This window comes from Pipra filicauda, unplaced genomic scaffold (genome assembly GCF_003945595.2).
Source record: "Pipra filicauda isolate LSUMZ 115617 unplaced genomic scaffold, ASM394559v2 scaffold252_size1811890_pilon, whole genome shotgun sequence".
Classification (NCBI taxonomy): domain Eukaryota; kingdom Metazoa; phylum Chordata; class Aves; order Passeriformes; family Pipridae; genus Pipra; species Pipra filicauda.
Genome location: NW_024104368.1, coordinates 1,235,475 through 1,252,122, shown reverse-complemented (window position 1 = coordinate 1,252,122; position 16,648 = coordinate 1,235,475). Strand labels below are relative to the sequence as shown.

General features: G+C 41.5%; 1 protein-coding gene across 24 annotated transcripts in view; it reads left to right on the top strand.

The window, feature by feature from the left end:
- Nucleotides 1-16,648, top strand: part of ADGRL3 (adhesion G protein-coupled receptor L3) — a 512,372-nt gene that overhangs the window by 476,342 nt on the left and 19,382 nt on the right. For 23 of the 24 annotated variants that reach the window (XM_039382062.1, XM_039382059.1, XM_027725031.2 and 20 more), the window contains 2 exons: nucleotides 852-977; nucleotides 3,491-3,587. In XM_039382062.1, coding sequence (XP_039237996.1) covers nucleotides 852-977; nucleotides 3,491-3,587 — 223 coding nt within the window. Of the gene's footprint in view, nucleotides 1-851; nucleotides 978-3,490; nucleotides 3,588-3,810; nucleotides 3,903-16,648 lie in introns of those variants that run through there. The other variant, XM_039382063.1, reaches the window with a different exon arrangement.

Below are 16,648 nucleotides of genomic sequence, written 5' to 3'. Positions count from 1 at the left end.
TTATGGCTAACCATGTGCTCCAAGAATTCTCAACTGGTGTTTTGGACATGCATGGATTTTTTTGGGCTCTTTTGTGTCAATGGGTAACATGACCCTCTTTTGGCTCTTCAGTATAGTCTGCTCATTTTCACTCCTGTCCCATCTGGTTTCTGGGTATTGATGTCTGTAAAAAGTCACACCTGAAACTCAGTCAAGACTTAGATCCTGCCCTGGCACAAGTTAGTGTAGGTCCCCTGAAGCAGAGAAGGTGACATAGGTTTGACTGCAATGCCCATTTAAAACATAAGTGGCTTGCACAGTGCTGTGGAAAAGCAGACTGCAGCCATACCTGAGCACTGGGAATATAATCTCTAGGGCTGCTGGCTCTACAGTTTCCTCGAATTTCAATTTGACGGCAAGAAACATTTTTTTTTAAAAAATCGATATCTCTGATATGTTTCTCTTGGAATTTTTTTTTCTTAGTCCCCTGCCAGAAGCAATAACTTTTAGTACCTTGATGAGCCAATATGCTATTTTATATCAAATCTATGAGGATATTAATTTTAAGTCATAAATAGTGTATCTGTACTTTCTCCCATGCTCTTTTGATGTGCCTCAAAGGACGCTGCAAGGGGCTGGTGTCAACAAGCAGCTTTGCTGCATGGAAGCAGTCGTTTATGCCATCGTAAACTATGAGCTCACGCCTCCAGAGCATTCAGCTGCAAGGTGTAATAGACTCCTTCCCCACGCACTGCAGCAGCTATTGCTTTAATGAACCACTGAGGAAACATCAGGGGCTGTGCTCAAAATCAGAAGGCAGTGGGTTGGAGGAGGAGCTGCCTGCTAACCACCATTGCGCTTTCCTTGGCTAGGTACGTAAAGAGTATGGAAAATGCCTGCGCACGCATTGCTGTAGTGGGAAAAGTACAGAGAGTTCTATCGGCTCAGGAAAAACCTCGGGGTCAAGGACACCTGGAAGATACTCCACAGGCTCACAGGTAACCCACACTTCTTGTTAGTGCCCCAATGATTTGCACTGCCACATCAATACCCTTGTCAGCCATTCTTGGAGGAAAGCGCCTTTCAGCACCAAAGGAGCTGCCTTAGGGCTCTCCCCAGTGCACCTGCAGAGATTACCCTCCCTTCTGGACCCAAGTTCAACACAGTGGCTTCCCTTGAGATGTGATGGTAATTAGTGCTTCTCCAAGAACCTTCTACATAATTGTGTTGAGAGTAGAAGGTTCAAACTTGCCTTCCAGGGACAGGTGGGTGGTCAGGGGATCAGGAGCTGAGAGCATTTTGTCAGCTGTGCTACATTCCAATGCATCCTTTAATCACGAGATTAAGGTTGTCACCACTATTAACATGTCCAGGAATTATGCTATAATGACCAGGTATTTTTCTTGATAAAAAAAACAATCTTGTAATAGGCTTCACAGTGAAAGGATTTGCTTTCTGGCATTCAGTATTTTGATCAATTTGCCTTAGTTCATAGACCTCTTAGGAGAATCCATTGGGGTCAGATTATCTGACTGAGTTACTGGATTTGTTATGCTTTGGTCACCTGAAAATTCAGGGTTTGTGTAGTTTGTGCAGTTAGCATTTTTGAAACCAACTTCTGTGTAGAGATTTATGGATGAGCAGTTCATATAAAATGAAGAAGCTTACTTCTTAATCAATAGAAACCAAACACAAATTTATTCAGTATTAGTAATGGAAGTAATTATACATGACAGTTTCACTATTAAATTATGAAAGACATGCAGCAAGTAACAGTTTATAACTTCCTGGGAAAACCTAATTTGTGATTTATGTCTTGGAGCAAATTATTATTTATTTTTGGCAGTTTCCAAGATGTCATCCGAGAGCTCTACTTTGGCATTTTCGTAGGTCTAGAAGTTATGCAGAGCAAATAAAAGCAATAGAACATAGAACCTCCCTCCAGTAGGCAATCAAAACCCACAGAAATCAGTAATGTCCAAAACTCACTCTATCCAGCAACATTTAGGTGGCTGATTTGAAAGTTTTACATAAGTTAGCTATTGCACTGCTGCCCTCCTCTCCAGCAAGTGTTTACTTCAATGGGTCCTCCCTCTTGTCAGTCCCAGCACAAGAAAACAAGCCTTTTCTTGGGTGAACTGAGTCTCCTGGCAGCAGTACCTTCATGGCAGATGAGGTTTGAGGTACAAAAGCAAAAGCTTGTCTTTGGAAGGAGCAAAGTACCTGGGACCTCTTATGGGCAGGAGAAACCTCACACATGTGATGGAGAGTGGATGGAGATCACTCTGAGTTGTTGAAAGCATCTGACTCTGAATTTTAAGTAGAGAAGAACATGAGGAAGAAAACTCTTAAGATCCCTTTTTACTCTGAGAAGCACATAACAAACAGAATAATTAATCCACAGTGGCTCATGTCAGAGAAATACAATAGATTAAATGTCCAGGTGAAAAATAATTACTGTAAAAGTGCATGGACCTCATGTCACATTGTGCTCCCATTTATAGAGGGCTAATGCATGATTAGGAGATGCTGTTACTACATAGTTAATGAGTAGACTAGGACTTTTCAGCTTGTACCACATGATTAAGCCCTGAAAAATCTCTCATGGCTAAGCTCTCACTATGGAAAATGCACTTTGGAAAAACATGATCTGTCACAGTGGGAACTAGGTTTCCCAATCCCCCAGACCACCTAAGCACCAATTTCATGCATCCATGAGATGCGTCCATCATACTCTGAAATGTGAAGTGAGGGAGAGTTTCCCTTGGATGCCTGGGTTCTCCAGTCATCTTCACATAGGAATTGTCAAACCGCTCACAAGATTTTTTGATCTTTTGCAAGGTCTAGCTGGGGAGGAGTGAGACGATATAAAAGCCACAGTGGCAGATAGAGCATATTTGATAAACAAAACAGAAGGCCAGCATATTCAGGACACTTTCCCCAGTAGCAGAAGCCATACCATAGATGGCAAAACCATCAGTAGGGGAACAGAAGTCATTCGTTTGTGGGGAATTGTTTTCCTCCCCGTATCCCCAAGATGCGAAATAGCTATATAAAACCTCTGTTCATTCAGGGACACCAAGACACAGAACAAGTCTTGTTCTTGTTCTTGCACTTCAAAAAAATAAGAATCAAGGTGTCTGAGTTAGTACAGGAAGCACGTGTGCTTCTGTGTGTAAGTTATTTTTCCATTATTTGGTGCTTTATTGGTAAACCTGTAGCCCACAGGGGTCTGGGTTTCTCTCATGCATGATTTTTTTAAATTAAGATGTAAGCAATTCAATTATGCACTTCTTCTTTGGGCTATGCGTTTGTCTTATGAAGTTAGGCAGGCAGGGTCTGACGTGCACAAGGCAGGTTATAGCAAAACAGCAACTGCTTGCTTACAGCTGGCTAGAAACAAGTCTCATCCTGAGCTAGACATGCCAATAGCCATCTTTAGTGAGGCAGAAAGAAACCTCTCTGCAGCTGCTAAAAATTCATTACCTGCTGTGGTTCAATCCCTCTTCAGAGCCGGATTCGTAGGATGTGGAATGACACAGTTCGAAAGCAGTCCGAGTCTTCCTTTATTACTGGAGATATAAACAGTTCAGCTTCACTCAACAGAGGTAATTATAAACTATTTTTCATATCTCTAACTCTTGTGATGGCTTAAAGGAGTCTGAAATGTGTGGCCCCTTCCCCCCCTGCCTTTTCCTCCTCACCTCAAATGTCACTGGACCCTGTTTTCCCACCTAAGAAATGTTACAGTGATAACTGGGTGGAGGTTTTATGGTGGCTGTTGCCTTTTTTTTCTTTTCTTTTTTTTATTTCTACATGTGCATTTTCAAGAATTGTCATTTCTGGAAAGAAGTTAGGAAAAGCAAAAAAGAGAAATGAAATGAAGTTGAAATCTCCCCTTTCCCTCAGCAAACTGCTAGTGCCAGAAGCTGCTGATGTGTCAGGCCTCATTGCTGACCGTGAAAATGGGCCATTACAGCATTGTACAGTCTGTGTTAAGCATCACAAGAGTCCTGATTGTCCTGGATATGTAGCAATACTGTCATCTTTACAGAAGCAAAAATGAGCAGCAGAACATAGACGTAAGAAGAAACTGAGCTTGGAACAAAATTGTCTGTGTTGGTGTTAATATATCTAGTTTGAAGAACTGACTGATGTGAACTTTATAGACATCTGCGGTGGAAAGGCTATCAGAAATGTATATGCCAAAGAAAATGTGGTGTCTGGCACTGGAGGAAATCTGAACAGCTTTTTTAAACCAAGTCTTTTTCAGGGAGTTGCAGGAAAGCCATGGTAAAGGAATACCAGAAAAAGAGCCTCAGAAATTGCTTTCCTTCTTCTCCAGTACAATTACTTTATAGTTTAACCTTGAGCAACCAGATTCCAAATTGTGTTTTGTGTATCTGCCCAGTTGATGCTGGAATTAAGAGGGGGTAGAATTGGGATTACTGCGCCCAGCTGTTCTGTTTTGTGAGAAATAGAAACCCAGTCGGGCAATTTCCAATCAGAATTTATTATATGATAAAAGCAAATTCAGCGCTGGGTGATCAGGGAAGGGGTTCAACAACTCCCAACGCCTGTCACACCCAAAGAAGACATTTGTTCTACATTTATTTCCAGCTACTACATGAATATTCATTATACATAAGTATAAACATTACACATTGTTAGGTACATGAGTATAAACATTACACATTGTTAGGTCAGACATTCCACAGATATTTCTTAACAAGAATGTTATCTATAAGCATCCATAATATATTGTTAAATCAGACTTTCAGCAGATGTTCGCTTGTTATCTATACAAAGTTATAAATTTTAAGAAAGGTGCTATTATCTAGCTAACTAAACAAAATTCTCTCATTATAAATCCTACACAAGGTAAAAGGGAGGTAACTTGTTTTATCTCTTTATAGGGGCCCAATTAAGTTTTACGACTTGTTTTTCTTTTCTCTCCGGGTCATATTGACCTTACACTGTTTTCTCTTAATTAGCTCGAATCATTTTCTCAGTTTATCACATCTTATGATGATAAAAATCAAACATATTTCTAGTCCTGATGGTTGATCTGCAAATCTCAAGTGAGAATTGAGTTGGGACTTTGGTTCTTATTCAGTCTTTATTCACCACAAAATTTCCACTGATTTTAGGGTGAGTTTTGCCTGAGGATAAGCTTGAAAGATTTTGACTGTGCTGTTAATAATATTGGCTACTGAGTACTGGGGAACTAGAGGCATATGATTGCATTCTCTGAACATTATACGTACTGCCCAAATCAGTGCAAAGGGGAAGGTAGTGTAGTTAACATGGAAATGTACTGTACTTCAACTTGCTGGTGTTTTTGTCCTGGGATAATTTCACTTTGCACTGAAGATTCATTAATAAAGTTGACTAAAAGATACAATTGCGGCAAATGCCTGATTTATCCGCATTTATTGTCCTCATGTCTCTCTGTCTTTGTATTAAAGACTGGAGAGCACCAGCCAGGCTTCTCTGAGTTTAATACAGAGGGGAATCAGTTGTCACACAAAGATTACAGCGAGCGCCGGTTTCCCTTGGCCATCCATTGCTCCGTCTCAGTGGCAAACCAAAATGTGTTATGCATAAAATGTTTGCTCCTTTAGTTAGCACAGAATTTGACTTGCTCTGTGATGCAACTGAGGCTACCAAGGGATATGCTTTAGCAAAAAGGATCTTCTGGGCTCGTCAGCAAAAGAAAGGTATCTCTTCTTTTTCAGTTGTACATTTTTTTCTGTGCAAAGCAGGAAGTATGACCATAAAATGGGAAAACTGTGAAGAGATTTCAAGTGGGCAATCTTCATCCCAGTGTGGTGAGAGCCTGTTACTAGATGTACCTGTTATTTAAAGGTCATTTGGGAAATGAAGTGCCAGGGGAGGCATCTTCAAAGCAGATTTCATCCAACTATTTTCCTTGTGAAACATTGGATGAGATGAATCATCCGGAGGGCCTGGATCTCTCTACTGACTGCAGAAGCAGCCTGATAACTATCTCGGAAGGGAAGCCTTTTAGGTGGAACACTGAAGTGACTTGAATAAGTTGTACTATTATACAGGGTCATCCTCCCTCTTCTTCACGCAGGCAGACACAATATTTATTGTTGTTGGGGTTTTTTTTTCTTTTCTGGTCGAAGTATTTGCAAAGTGGAGGTTAAAAGCATTTATTTGGGAAATAGCATCTCCAAAGCAGCAGGTGGTCAGATCCATATGGAAAATGCACCTGACATCAACAGTAATCCCATCTGCACAGGGCTCCAGGTATTTCTCTCTTTATCCTGTTTATTTCAGCTGAAAAGCAACATTTGTGGTCTTAGGGCTTTGCTCAGACAAAACTCTCCAGAGAGCTGCAGTGTGAACAGAGCAGCGGGGCACTGCGGTTTTCACAGTTGTCTTCTTCTTAATATTTAAATATATATCCATCTTTAAAGGAGCTGTTTCATTAATGTTTTATTTACAAGCATGCAATAAAAGCTCAGGGGGTTGAAGTGTGAGCCTTGAGTTGTATGGTCAGAATCTTTCCCTGCCCGAGGTTGATACAACCAGCTTGCATACCTGTTCAGAAATCCCTTTCCAGCCTTCCCAGCCTAGACACCTTTTACATGAAAGTATCTGTATTATCCCAAGTAAAACATTCTGTCTGTGCTGGCATTTTTCCCAGAACCTTCAGACAGCATCCTCTATTCTAAAACAGGGAGAAAATGATCCTTTCTCCCCATAACCACCCTATTATCCAGTTCCTGACCTGACTCCACTTTTCCATGTCCTGGGCCAGCGCTGAGTTTTCATGTTTCTATTGTGAGAGCAGAAAGCAGTGAGACATCTTCCAGCTGGATGTGTCTTTAAATTTCTCACTTAAATCTGTTTTGTCCCTGATATTATTCACCATATTTGCAGCCTCCTGCTACGTGATAACATCCCTACATGATAGCATAGCTAGGCAAGACTGCTCTAGCTATCCATATTCCTGTATGATGGCCAGCATCTCTGTGTGACATCACATCCCCTCTTCTTCCTTCATGAAGCTCCTGGGCATCAGTCTGGAAGATGGTGTCTGTGTTAGTACATCCCTCCTTTAGACATACAGCTATGTCTTTTTCTGATTTAGCAGATATGACACTGTTTATGGCTCTTTTCAGCTTCATATCCTCTTTTATCTACTATTCCCACCCCCCCAAGTAATTAATCATAATGTTATTTTTCATATTCTCATTTATCATACCAGGAATTTCAGTTATAACCTCAAACTTGCCTGATGTAATGTGTTCTGTAATGAAAACTATACTCACTTTATCCTAAGGCATACAAGACTATTTCAGATATTTCCTGAAGGTAGCATCTAATTATGGATTAGTAAAAAATAGATCTGGCTTTGTTTCCCATTGTTGCTCATTATGGCTTAGTAGTGGTGTGGATTTGGAGTTGTTATACCACTGAAATCAGGAGGAAGGGAACAGAAACTGGCCATGGGTTTCCTCTTCTACTGGTGAATGAAGAGCATGCCTGTCCACCCCATGGTCATGGTCTCAGTTTCAGGATCCAGGTAGATTTCTGCTCCTTGCACTCCCACTCTGCAACCTTGCCCAATTTTTCATAGAATGGGTGTGGCTGGATATTTTTGCCATCTATTTCACATCCAACCTGTGCTCTGCATTTCTTTTCCCAGTGCTGAAAACTTCAGGGGTGTAAAAGCTGAACCAAGCTGATTACCTCATGAGTAGAAAAATGAAGTTTCCCTTTCCCTGTAGGGTATTTAGCATGTGGTCCTAGTACAGGCACTTGGGTACAGTGCTGTAAAACTAGAACAAAAGAGATGCATTAGAACAAAAGGGATGCGTGCAGGATGGACTGTTTGCTAAAGCTTATTACTTTGAAGGCTGAAAAGTAGAATGTATGAAGGAAAACAACAGACAGTTTTCCTTTGTGTTAAGTTCATGAGGAGAAAGTGGAGCAGATGACTGCTTGGTTGTAACAGCAGATTTTTTGATTCTTGGGCTAAGGACAGTTTCTAAAAAGAGCTAGAGATTAAAAGCAATTAACAGCATCACTGTTGTTCCAATTCTGCTGTACTTGTGTTTTGTTAATCTAATCATGGACGTGTGCTGGACCCACAGACGGAGCCAGCGAGAGAAATTGGGGTATCTGTCATCATGGCACAGATGGCAAGAGGAGCCAGGGGACAGCTGCAAGCATAAGCACTGCTGAGCCCTGATAGTGCAGCACGGGCCCAAGCTTTGGGTACATCCAGTTGGCCACCTCAGGGTCTTGAGGAATGGGTCTGTTTGCACCTTTGAAGTGTTGCTGTCAAAAAGTACTTGGATAGCTCAGCCAGCCTTGCAAACAAGCAGTCATAGCATGAAACAGCCATGTGACACCAGCTTATTTTTTATCCATGTCTTAGGTGAGAGACAATACAGTAATTACTGTCTCTCTTTGGATATGAGGAAAGTGAGAGAGAAAAAAAATCATCATTAACTATATGGTACTCTGTTACCCTTTGAGTTTTCAAGTTAGGGGCAGAGGGAAGTATGTGATTTTTTTTGTTTCCAGAGAGAAAATAGAAGTTGTCCTTTAAAGAAAGGAATGTTCCTTGTTTTGGTGAGACTCAAGAGCAGCAGAGACCAAGGACTTTGTCACTGGTCCAAGGCAGTGCTTTGTTATAGAAAAATGCACGGATGGAGTTATGTATATTCATTCAGGTTTGCAGATAAGGGCAATTATGACTTCATTCATAGCAAACACTTACTGTATCTTAATAGTTTTTCCCTCTTCAGGGAAATAAATGGGCTAGGGGTAAAGCCACCAGATTTCATAGAAAACAGAAACTACTCCAGGAGTCTGTGTTGGGTCAAGTGCCGTACTCCCGTTGTAATGCTCTGAGTCTTGGCTTACACACTAGACAGCAAGTTTAATAGTTTATTCCAATAGATGTCTTGCTATACAAACAGGAATATGTGCACCTCTTTTCTTTTGGCTATATGCATATATGCTTTACGTCTGCTCATCCCCAAAGCACTGCTCACCATCCCCACCACTCTCATCCGTGGAGGTCTCCTGGAGGAACTTCTTGGTGGTTTACATTGTTGCTCCACTCGTCTGAGAGACAGGAAACATCAGGGAGCTGTAAGAGCAGAACTGTTTCATGATGGAGAAGAGTTGAGAGCTGGGAGATGTCAAGCACCAGCCAAACCCTCTCTGATGGGTCATGGTGCCATGGGGGCTTAAGCCAGAAGGCAGAGCTGACAGCCCTGGGCAAGATGAGGGATGAACTAGGTCAAGGCTCCAGCCCAGACCAGCAGAAGATCGTGGCAGAGACAGGGCTGGAAACTGAGCTACAGTACAGGTCCAAGGAGACAGACACTAGGCAAGGACTGAGTGCCGAGGACCGAGCAGGGGTGTGGGTCCCTGATGGGTCTCATTGAGACCACTAAGGCCTATGGGGGTCATAAGAATGCCAACAGCTCTTGCAGATTGGAGCCTAGGACCTCTGGCAGCTCTTACTGAAGGATGGTAGGTCTTAAATACAAATTCATTCTTGTGGCCCTAAGGGTCTGTTCATGAGAGAGCATGCCAGTAAAACCCATCAAAGAGTCATCACAAATCCCTAAGATCCCCACTATTGGCACACCAGATATTATTCCTGGCTAGGAAAGCCGTATTCATCCCCTGTTTATTCCCATGAAAATGGGCTGAAGTGGGAAATGGAAATGAGGGTATTGTTTGTCCCTGCCCCTTGCTTTTCTTCCCAAATGCATAAGTGTCATTGCATGTTTCCTCTTCTAAGTAGCCTTCCAGAATAAATACTTGATTTCCTTTTGCTTTATTATTTCTCCCCTGCGTTTTTATATCAACCACAAAGACTTAATCTGAAACACACACAGGAAAAAGGGAAATTATTGCTACTGTTTTCAGAGGTAATCAGTTTAATGTCAAATTCATGTGGATTTCTTCATAATGAACAGAACAAATTGAGCTCAAATTCAAACAGTGGGAATCTGAGTCAGAGAGGAAAATTAAAATGAAGACCATTAATATCCTGATTTCTAACCCAACCGAGACCTGACTGTTTCCTAAATGAAGTCTCCCATCAAATTCCTTCCACCCACCCAAAAATATAATTAAGCTGTGATTTCCAGGCTGAAATCGTATCTGCGCTGTGAACTCAGCAGGGACAACTGTGTGTGTTGTAGGGAGTGTGGGTGAAGTTTTAAATTATCTTCAGGTGGCTGTATTATCCTGCATTTTTAGGAAGCACATATTTAGAAAACACAGTAGGTTAAATTCTTGCTTGGGTAGGAGACTGTCACTCCAGAAGATGAAAGCTGCGGTTTAGCAATGAGTCAGGTTTGGGTCACTCTCCCCAGATCTGACCTCTCTGCTGAGAGGTGTGGACCACTGGATGTATCTCAGTGTTGCAAGATGAAGATGCTTCAGTTTAGCTGTCTGCAGGGGTGGTGGGTGTCATGGTTTGGACATAACTTGGCAATACAGCAGTAAAAACAGGCTAGATGTTGGTGTAATTAAAAGCACAGACAAGCAGGTGAGAAGGAAAAAAAAGAAAGAAGAGGAAGGAGCAGAAATTGATTCCTCCAGGGATCTCAAACCCCATCCCTGGTACACTTCAAAGAGCAATTGCAGCTTGTTATAACCTGTTTGCCATGCTGACCCTTTGCTGCTAGTGCCTAGATAAAGTGGAGAGAGGATGGAAATTTGGACCGTGGAAGCACTGCTGTTGTCATGCGTCAGTCTTTCTCAAGATGCTTGTTCACTCCTTGATGGATTGATAGGACCGGTATGATAGATTTGTGTTGAATCTATGTTGCATATAAAACAAATAGCAAGCAGTGAAGCTCTGGGAGAGGTGGAAATGCCTTTACTCAGCTTGATAGGATATTCAGAGAGCACCATCAACTGATCTATCACAGTCTGTCTAAACACTCCTTACTTGCTCTGAGTAACACCTATGGCTCTTCTTATGGCTTAAAGATATTAGAGAATGAATACTTTCTTTGTTGTCTTTGCATTTGTTTTCCTTTTAAAGTTAGCAGTAAACAATGCCCCCATTCCTCCTGTGAAGTCAGTCAGCTTTCATGACATGTCTTTCAGAGAGATCATTTTAGGGTGTGGGGACTCCATTTTAAATTAGTGAGTTATGGTTATATGAACATGCATGTTGGCAGGCAAAGTTAGTGATGACTTTTTTTTCCCATTTATTCTTGTTCCTCTTGCCATACCAGGGTAGGCAGGTTCAGTGCAGAGGATTCACAGGATGTCCAACTTACCTGTGGTTGCTTGCCTTGTTCATGAATACATCTGCAGATGCCTAGAGGGAACTCACCAAAATATTCATGGATATAAAAATACTTTGCATTATTTTTATTTTCTGAGTGCTAAACTGTTCAAAAACAACTGGACTAAAGAAAGGTGTTTGTCTTCTGCAGACACTTTGGTCTTGTCAGTACCATCACTGCAGAGCTGGGGATGTGGTGTAGAGCAAGAGATGTGTCTGAACTCCCCCTCGAGATGCTTTAGATGCTTTGTGCTCTGTTTTCAGTGTGACCATTCAGAGGCCATCATCTGCCAATGTGCCGATCTCATTTCTTCATCATCATTGCTTTAAAACTAAGACAGAACACTTTTGCCAAGAACTTGTCCCTTTGTGCAGAGCACTGAGAGATGTCACTGCCTAACGCTGTCCTTGCTCACCATTGCTGAGTTGGCAGGGGCAAGGTGCTTCATGAACCTGAGGGATGCAGCAATCCTTGCCCTTGAGCATCTCCCTGCTCACTGCAAAGCCCACAGTCCTGGGAAATTTATTCTTTGTTTCAAGTGATTCATCAGTCCTGGAACCTGGAGGTCCCTGGTTTAGCCACAAACAGCAACAGCAAGGCCACTTGCTTCCCCCCTGTAGAATATGACTACAAGTTCATTTTTGTTTATTTTCAGTCTAGGCTACCACTTGAGAAGGGGATTTTCAGAGGTGTGTAAGTGTCCCCTGGCTGTTTGGTGGAAATCAATGGCTAAGAAGCAGGGGAGAGTCCCTGGTGTCACTTCTTTGCTAATCCAGAGCAAGCCTACAAGCTGTTTTCTAACATCTCATCCTGCCATAGTAGCTTGAATCCTGCAATTTCTGCTCTTTGCTGGACAGATTTGTGTTCAAGAGTTCTTGTTGTCCCAGAGCCATGGATGCTTGTATTAGTGCTCACAACACCAGGGAGAGACTGCAAAAGAAGTAGCGTAGTCGATTTATATCAGGACTTTAAAACTTCAGTTTACCCAGTGTAGAGGCTGTTCCTTTACCTCCCCCTCGCACCACCACTGGCATTTTCCTAATGAAGCTCTTTGTTTTCATCCCCCATGCCCCTCTGCTTCTTCTGTTCCATCATGTAACTCTTACAGACATGCTCATCTTCCCCTGACCCCATGGATACCCCTTCCTGGGGCCCATTGCCCAGATGGAGGGCGTATTTGGTGGGAATAGTCCATATGCCGAATCAGTCATGAGGGATTGCTGGTTTTAAGACATAAATCTCTGCAACCCTGTTAAGCAACTGTTGGTTTGGCTAAATGTCAGCAAAATGGCGTCAAAATGACCCATCTTGAAAATCACATATCAAGTAGAGAGAGATTCCAGGTAGATGACAGCAGAGGAGTATTTTCTGTTTGTTGAAACTCATCAACCTTTCAGACTAGCAAATTACTTCTGCTGTTTTTTTCATTTTCCTTTTTTTTCCCAGTCAACTGTACATTTCATGCTAGGAAAATTATGATTTTCTGCATCAAGGATAAAAACTTAGGAAATTTAATTCCTATTTCTGCCGACGTGCAGAAGTAATTCCATTGTTGATATTCTCTGGCTTATTTTGCCTCTCTGCTGCCTGGGACTGAGTTAACTGAGATTTGTTGCAGTGATTTCAGTGAGTGACATGACATTCTTCCTTTGGGAGATATTATGAACTGGCTTTGATTTTAGGATTGACAGCCATATAATTGGAAGTTCAGTCATTAGGTGGATCAGTTTTAAAGAGGAAAAGTGAGGGCAAGGCAATTTCTGAAATCAGAGCAGGCTTTGGGGAGTATTAGATCTGGCAGAGTATTGCTGCAGAGCAGTCTTAATATGATGACTGTGAAAGAGGAAGGAAGAAAGCATAGCTGCTTATATAGATTCCTGTAACCATGATCCAGTTTCCACCATAGGCAGGGCTCTCTGCACATCTTGGATAAGAGCTCAGGTTTAGTGCTAAATAATCATAAACAGGAACAATTAGGGATATTACATGGTTGTATAGTCAAGGTAGAGTCGAGCTATAAAGCCTTGGAAGGGATAGTGGTGGTATAAAGAAATGCCTTATCCTGGGTCAGTGTTTCTGCTCCACGCAGTTGAGAAGGAATCTGTAAGGGAGCAAATATTTATAAATCGATTTAGACTAAGTGTGTGTTTTGAACATGGCCTGCAGATTATAATCCAGCAGAGGTTTGTCATCTGAAATCGTTGCAGAAAAAAGGAAGGGAAAAAAGGGGCAAAGAAATACTTTTGTTCCCGTCTCTGCATAAAAGCACGGGATGTTTCATTTGGCAGAAGATGGCCCAGAGCTTAACAACCTAATTTGCTGAAACTCCATTTCACTGCAGTCAGTATTAATAGCTTCACAATGAATAGATTAGATGCTGCAAGTGACAACAAACCTATTTGAGAGAAATTTAATAGGGAAGTTTATTGAAGTTTATTAACTGAATCCTGTTGGCTATTATAAGAACACAGCTCGATAAATCTAAATGTCAGAGTGTTTGTTGAAGAGAACTAGTAAAAATGCTGAAAATACCTGTTGTCTTCCAGCAAATATGTGTGATTTCACTTTTCATAATTGCATTCATTGTTGGAATAAACATATGGAAGACCAGGATTCTTTAAATACTTGAAAACTGTACCTGTAACTAAGAAAAGGATGCTATGGAATGCTAGGAAGAAAAGCTATAAAAGAAACTAGGGCTTTGACTTCTACAAGCCTACTTTGAATGTATTTTGTTTCACTGGGAGTAAAATGGAATAAATTGATACTAAGTGATGTACAGAACCAGCCAGAATGTACAAACTGAAATCAGTGCAGAGAGACTGTTAACAGGATTAAGGTTGACCAAAAATAGTACATATGTTTTCTTCTGAAACAAACAAAGATGCCCAAGAAAATCTACATTTTGAGATTTACTGTGTCAGAGGCAATGAAACATTTTGTTACTACTCAGCTGTGCTTTTTCTAAACTATTTTTGTTTCTACTCAAATAAAAATAACATAATACAAAAAAGTCAAAGTAAGCTTTCATACAAGCCACTCTTTTGGAACAAAAAGGGAAAACATTTCATTTGGAAAATACTGATTTTGTATGGACATTTTTTAAGCATTCATTTGATTTACTAGTTTGTGCAATTAAATTTGTAAACTAACCTGGTCTTCTTTCTCAGCAAAACTGCACTTCTGCCACGTCTCCTGGGCAGTGGGGGAAATCTCTCCATCCCGTGCTAAAATGCACATAGCTGATTTTGGTGTGCAGTTGAAAGGACCAGAAGTCAAAGAAGATACATGATGGTGGTGTTAGCTGTGCAGACAGATGATCCCAGCTAAAGCAGTGTTCCTCAAGCCCTTTTCAGCCAGGCAGAGCCATGCAGAATGGCAGTATTTTTCAGAAAATCAGGAGGGGCAGTTGGATCCATTTCCTTTCCAGTTAGGTAGACCATGCAGATGATTCAAGGTAAATAACCTAAATGTCTTTGTGGGGCTTTGTCAGCCAGCAGCCTACAAGAAATTATTTGAATTTTGTTCCTGAATGATGCAGTCTAGAGTCTGGCAACATGTGCTTGTCATCATAATTTTCATCCTTTGCTTTCAGTGAGTGGATAAACCATACTTGTGTTTAACAAGGTGCAGTTTTCCCATTGCAGTCATTACAGCAATCTCTTCCAAAAAATTATTGCTACATTCAGTGTTGTGTCCCACATCAAGGAAGTCAATTTCTACTTTAGAAAGGAAAGAAAATGATACCATTTGGTTGCATACTGTCATTAAAATAATACCTACTTTCGTAGGCATAGAAAGCAGCTAACTGTAGCTATCTGAATCCTTTGTGTGTGGTTACAGTGATGATAAAAATTGTGGGATTTTCTTTTTCTTTGTCCTGATTGGTTTTCTAAACAGTTTTTCTCAGTTTGCCAGTCAAAAATGCAACCCTCCAGATCTCCCACTGTACCCTGAGCACAGCCCATTCCTTCTCATAGCTTTTTAAATCCAGTAAGGCTGGATCTGCAGGACTTGAATCGTGAGGACTGCTGAATGCTGTGAGAGGGACAGGAGTGTCTGCGTGTTATCCAGCTAATAGTTACCTTCTGAAAGAATATCCTTCCTTTTTCCTTGTGATCACAGCCTGTGTAGATCCTTCACTTGATGAGATCCAGCATTAGGAAATCTTGAACTGAGCACTGCCATTTCCAGAAACCTTAATTTGAATGTAATTTTGGATATCAGAGTAGCTGTGTTTTGCGCTGAGTTTTCATGGAATATCAGTGGAAACAAGGAGGCTTAGGACTGTAGTTGTGCTGGTGTGGTTGTAGGGAATGTTTTGTAGAGGTGTGAGTTCTGCTGTTAAATGTTTACTGGTTGTGATGATCTGATCTTACCGAAAAAGGAGATGGATGCCCAGGTGAACCCGAGGGTTTGAAGCTCTATCTTTTTTCAACCCCAAATTTATGCTTCCACGCATATACAGGCATGATAGGGGTTTGGAAACAGAATGCATTTGCTTTCAGTATGGTACCTTTGACTAGCAGAACCAAGGGTGTTCCAGCACAGCTGATTTAAGGCAGTTACCCTAACTAAGGCAAATAAAGAGTGGTAGCTATGTGCTGGGGTCAGATGCTTCAGGAGACAGCAGAACAGGGATTTGTATAGGGACTATTATTGGTGAAATGTAGGAAAGCAAGGTTGACACAAGGCTGTGGGATTTTTTGGGAAAGATCTGTGTTGCACCACAGATTCTGAGAGCTGAGGATCCAGCCATAAGTGAATAAATAAAAATAAACAATGATAACTGCTGCCTGCTGAGGATATTAGGCTCATTGCCAACACCGAGCCAGACAGCTGCCAAGGGTCACATCCCAAGAGCACTTGGCCAGGGAGAAGACTCGAGGTGGTCAACAGGCACTCACAGCCCTGATCTTTCTGTTTTTTGGGTCCCTGGGAATGCACTGACCTTTGCAATCGCAGTCCCAGCACCCGGCCTTTGCTGCGCACCCACATACAGGACTGCAGAATAAGCCTCTTTGCTTTCTCTCATACTGTTTTGAGAGAGCATGCCACCAGGATCTCATGCTTACTTTATTGGGTTTTTGTTGGCTTTCTATTACCAAGGCCATTCTTGTGCAAATGAGGTCATAGTTTGGTAGTCTACTTGCTCCTTCTGTTTGCGCCTCATCTGCAGACCTAATCCACTCTTCCTAATAGTCATTTTGGTTGCTATAGCAATGATAAAGTGTTATGAAAAAGTCAGGATGATACTTAAATGTATGGCTGGTATTACCTTTTTCTTTCTCCCTCCTGGGAAAGAGAAACTAAATAACAAGGATTTTTTTGGTATATTATTGCTTTAACTGTAGGCTTCTTGG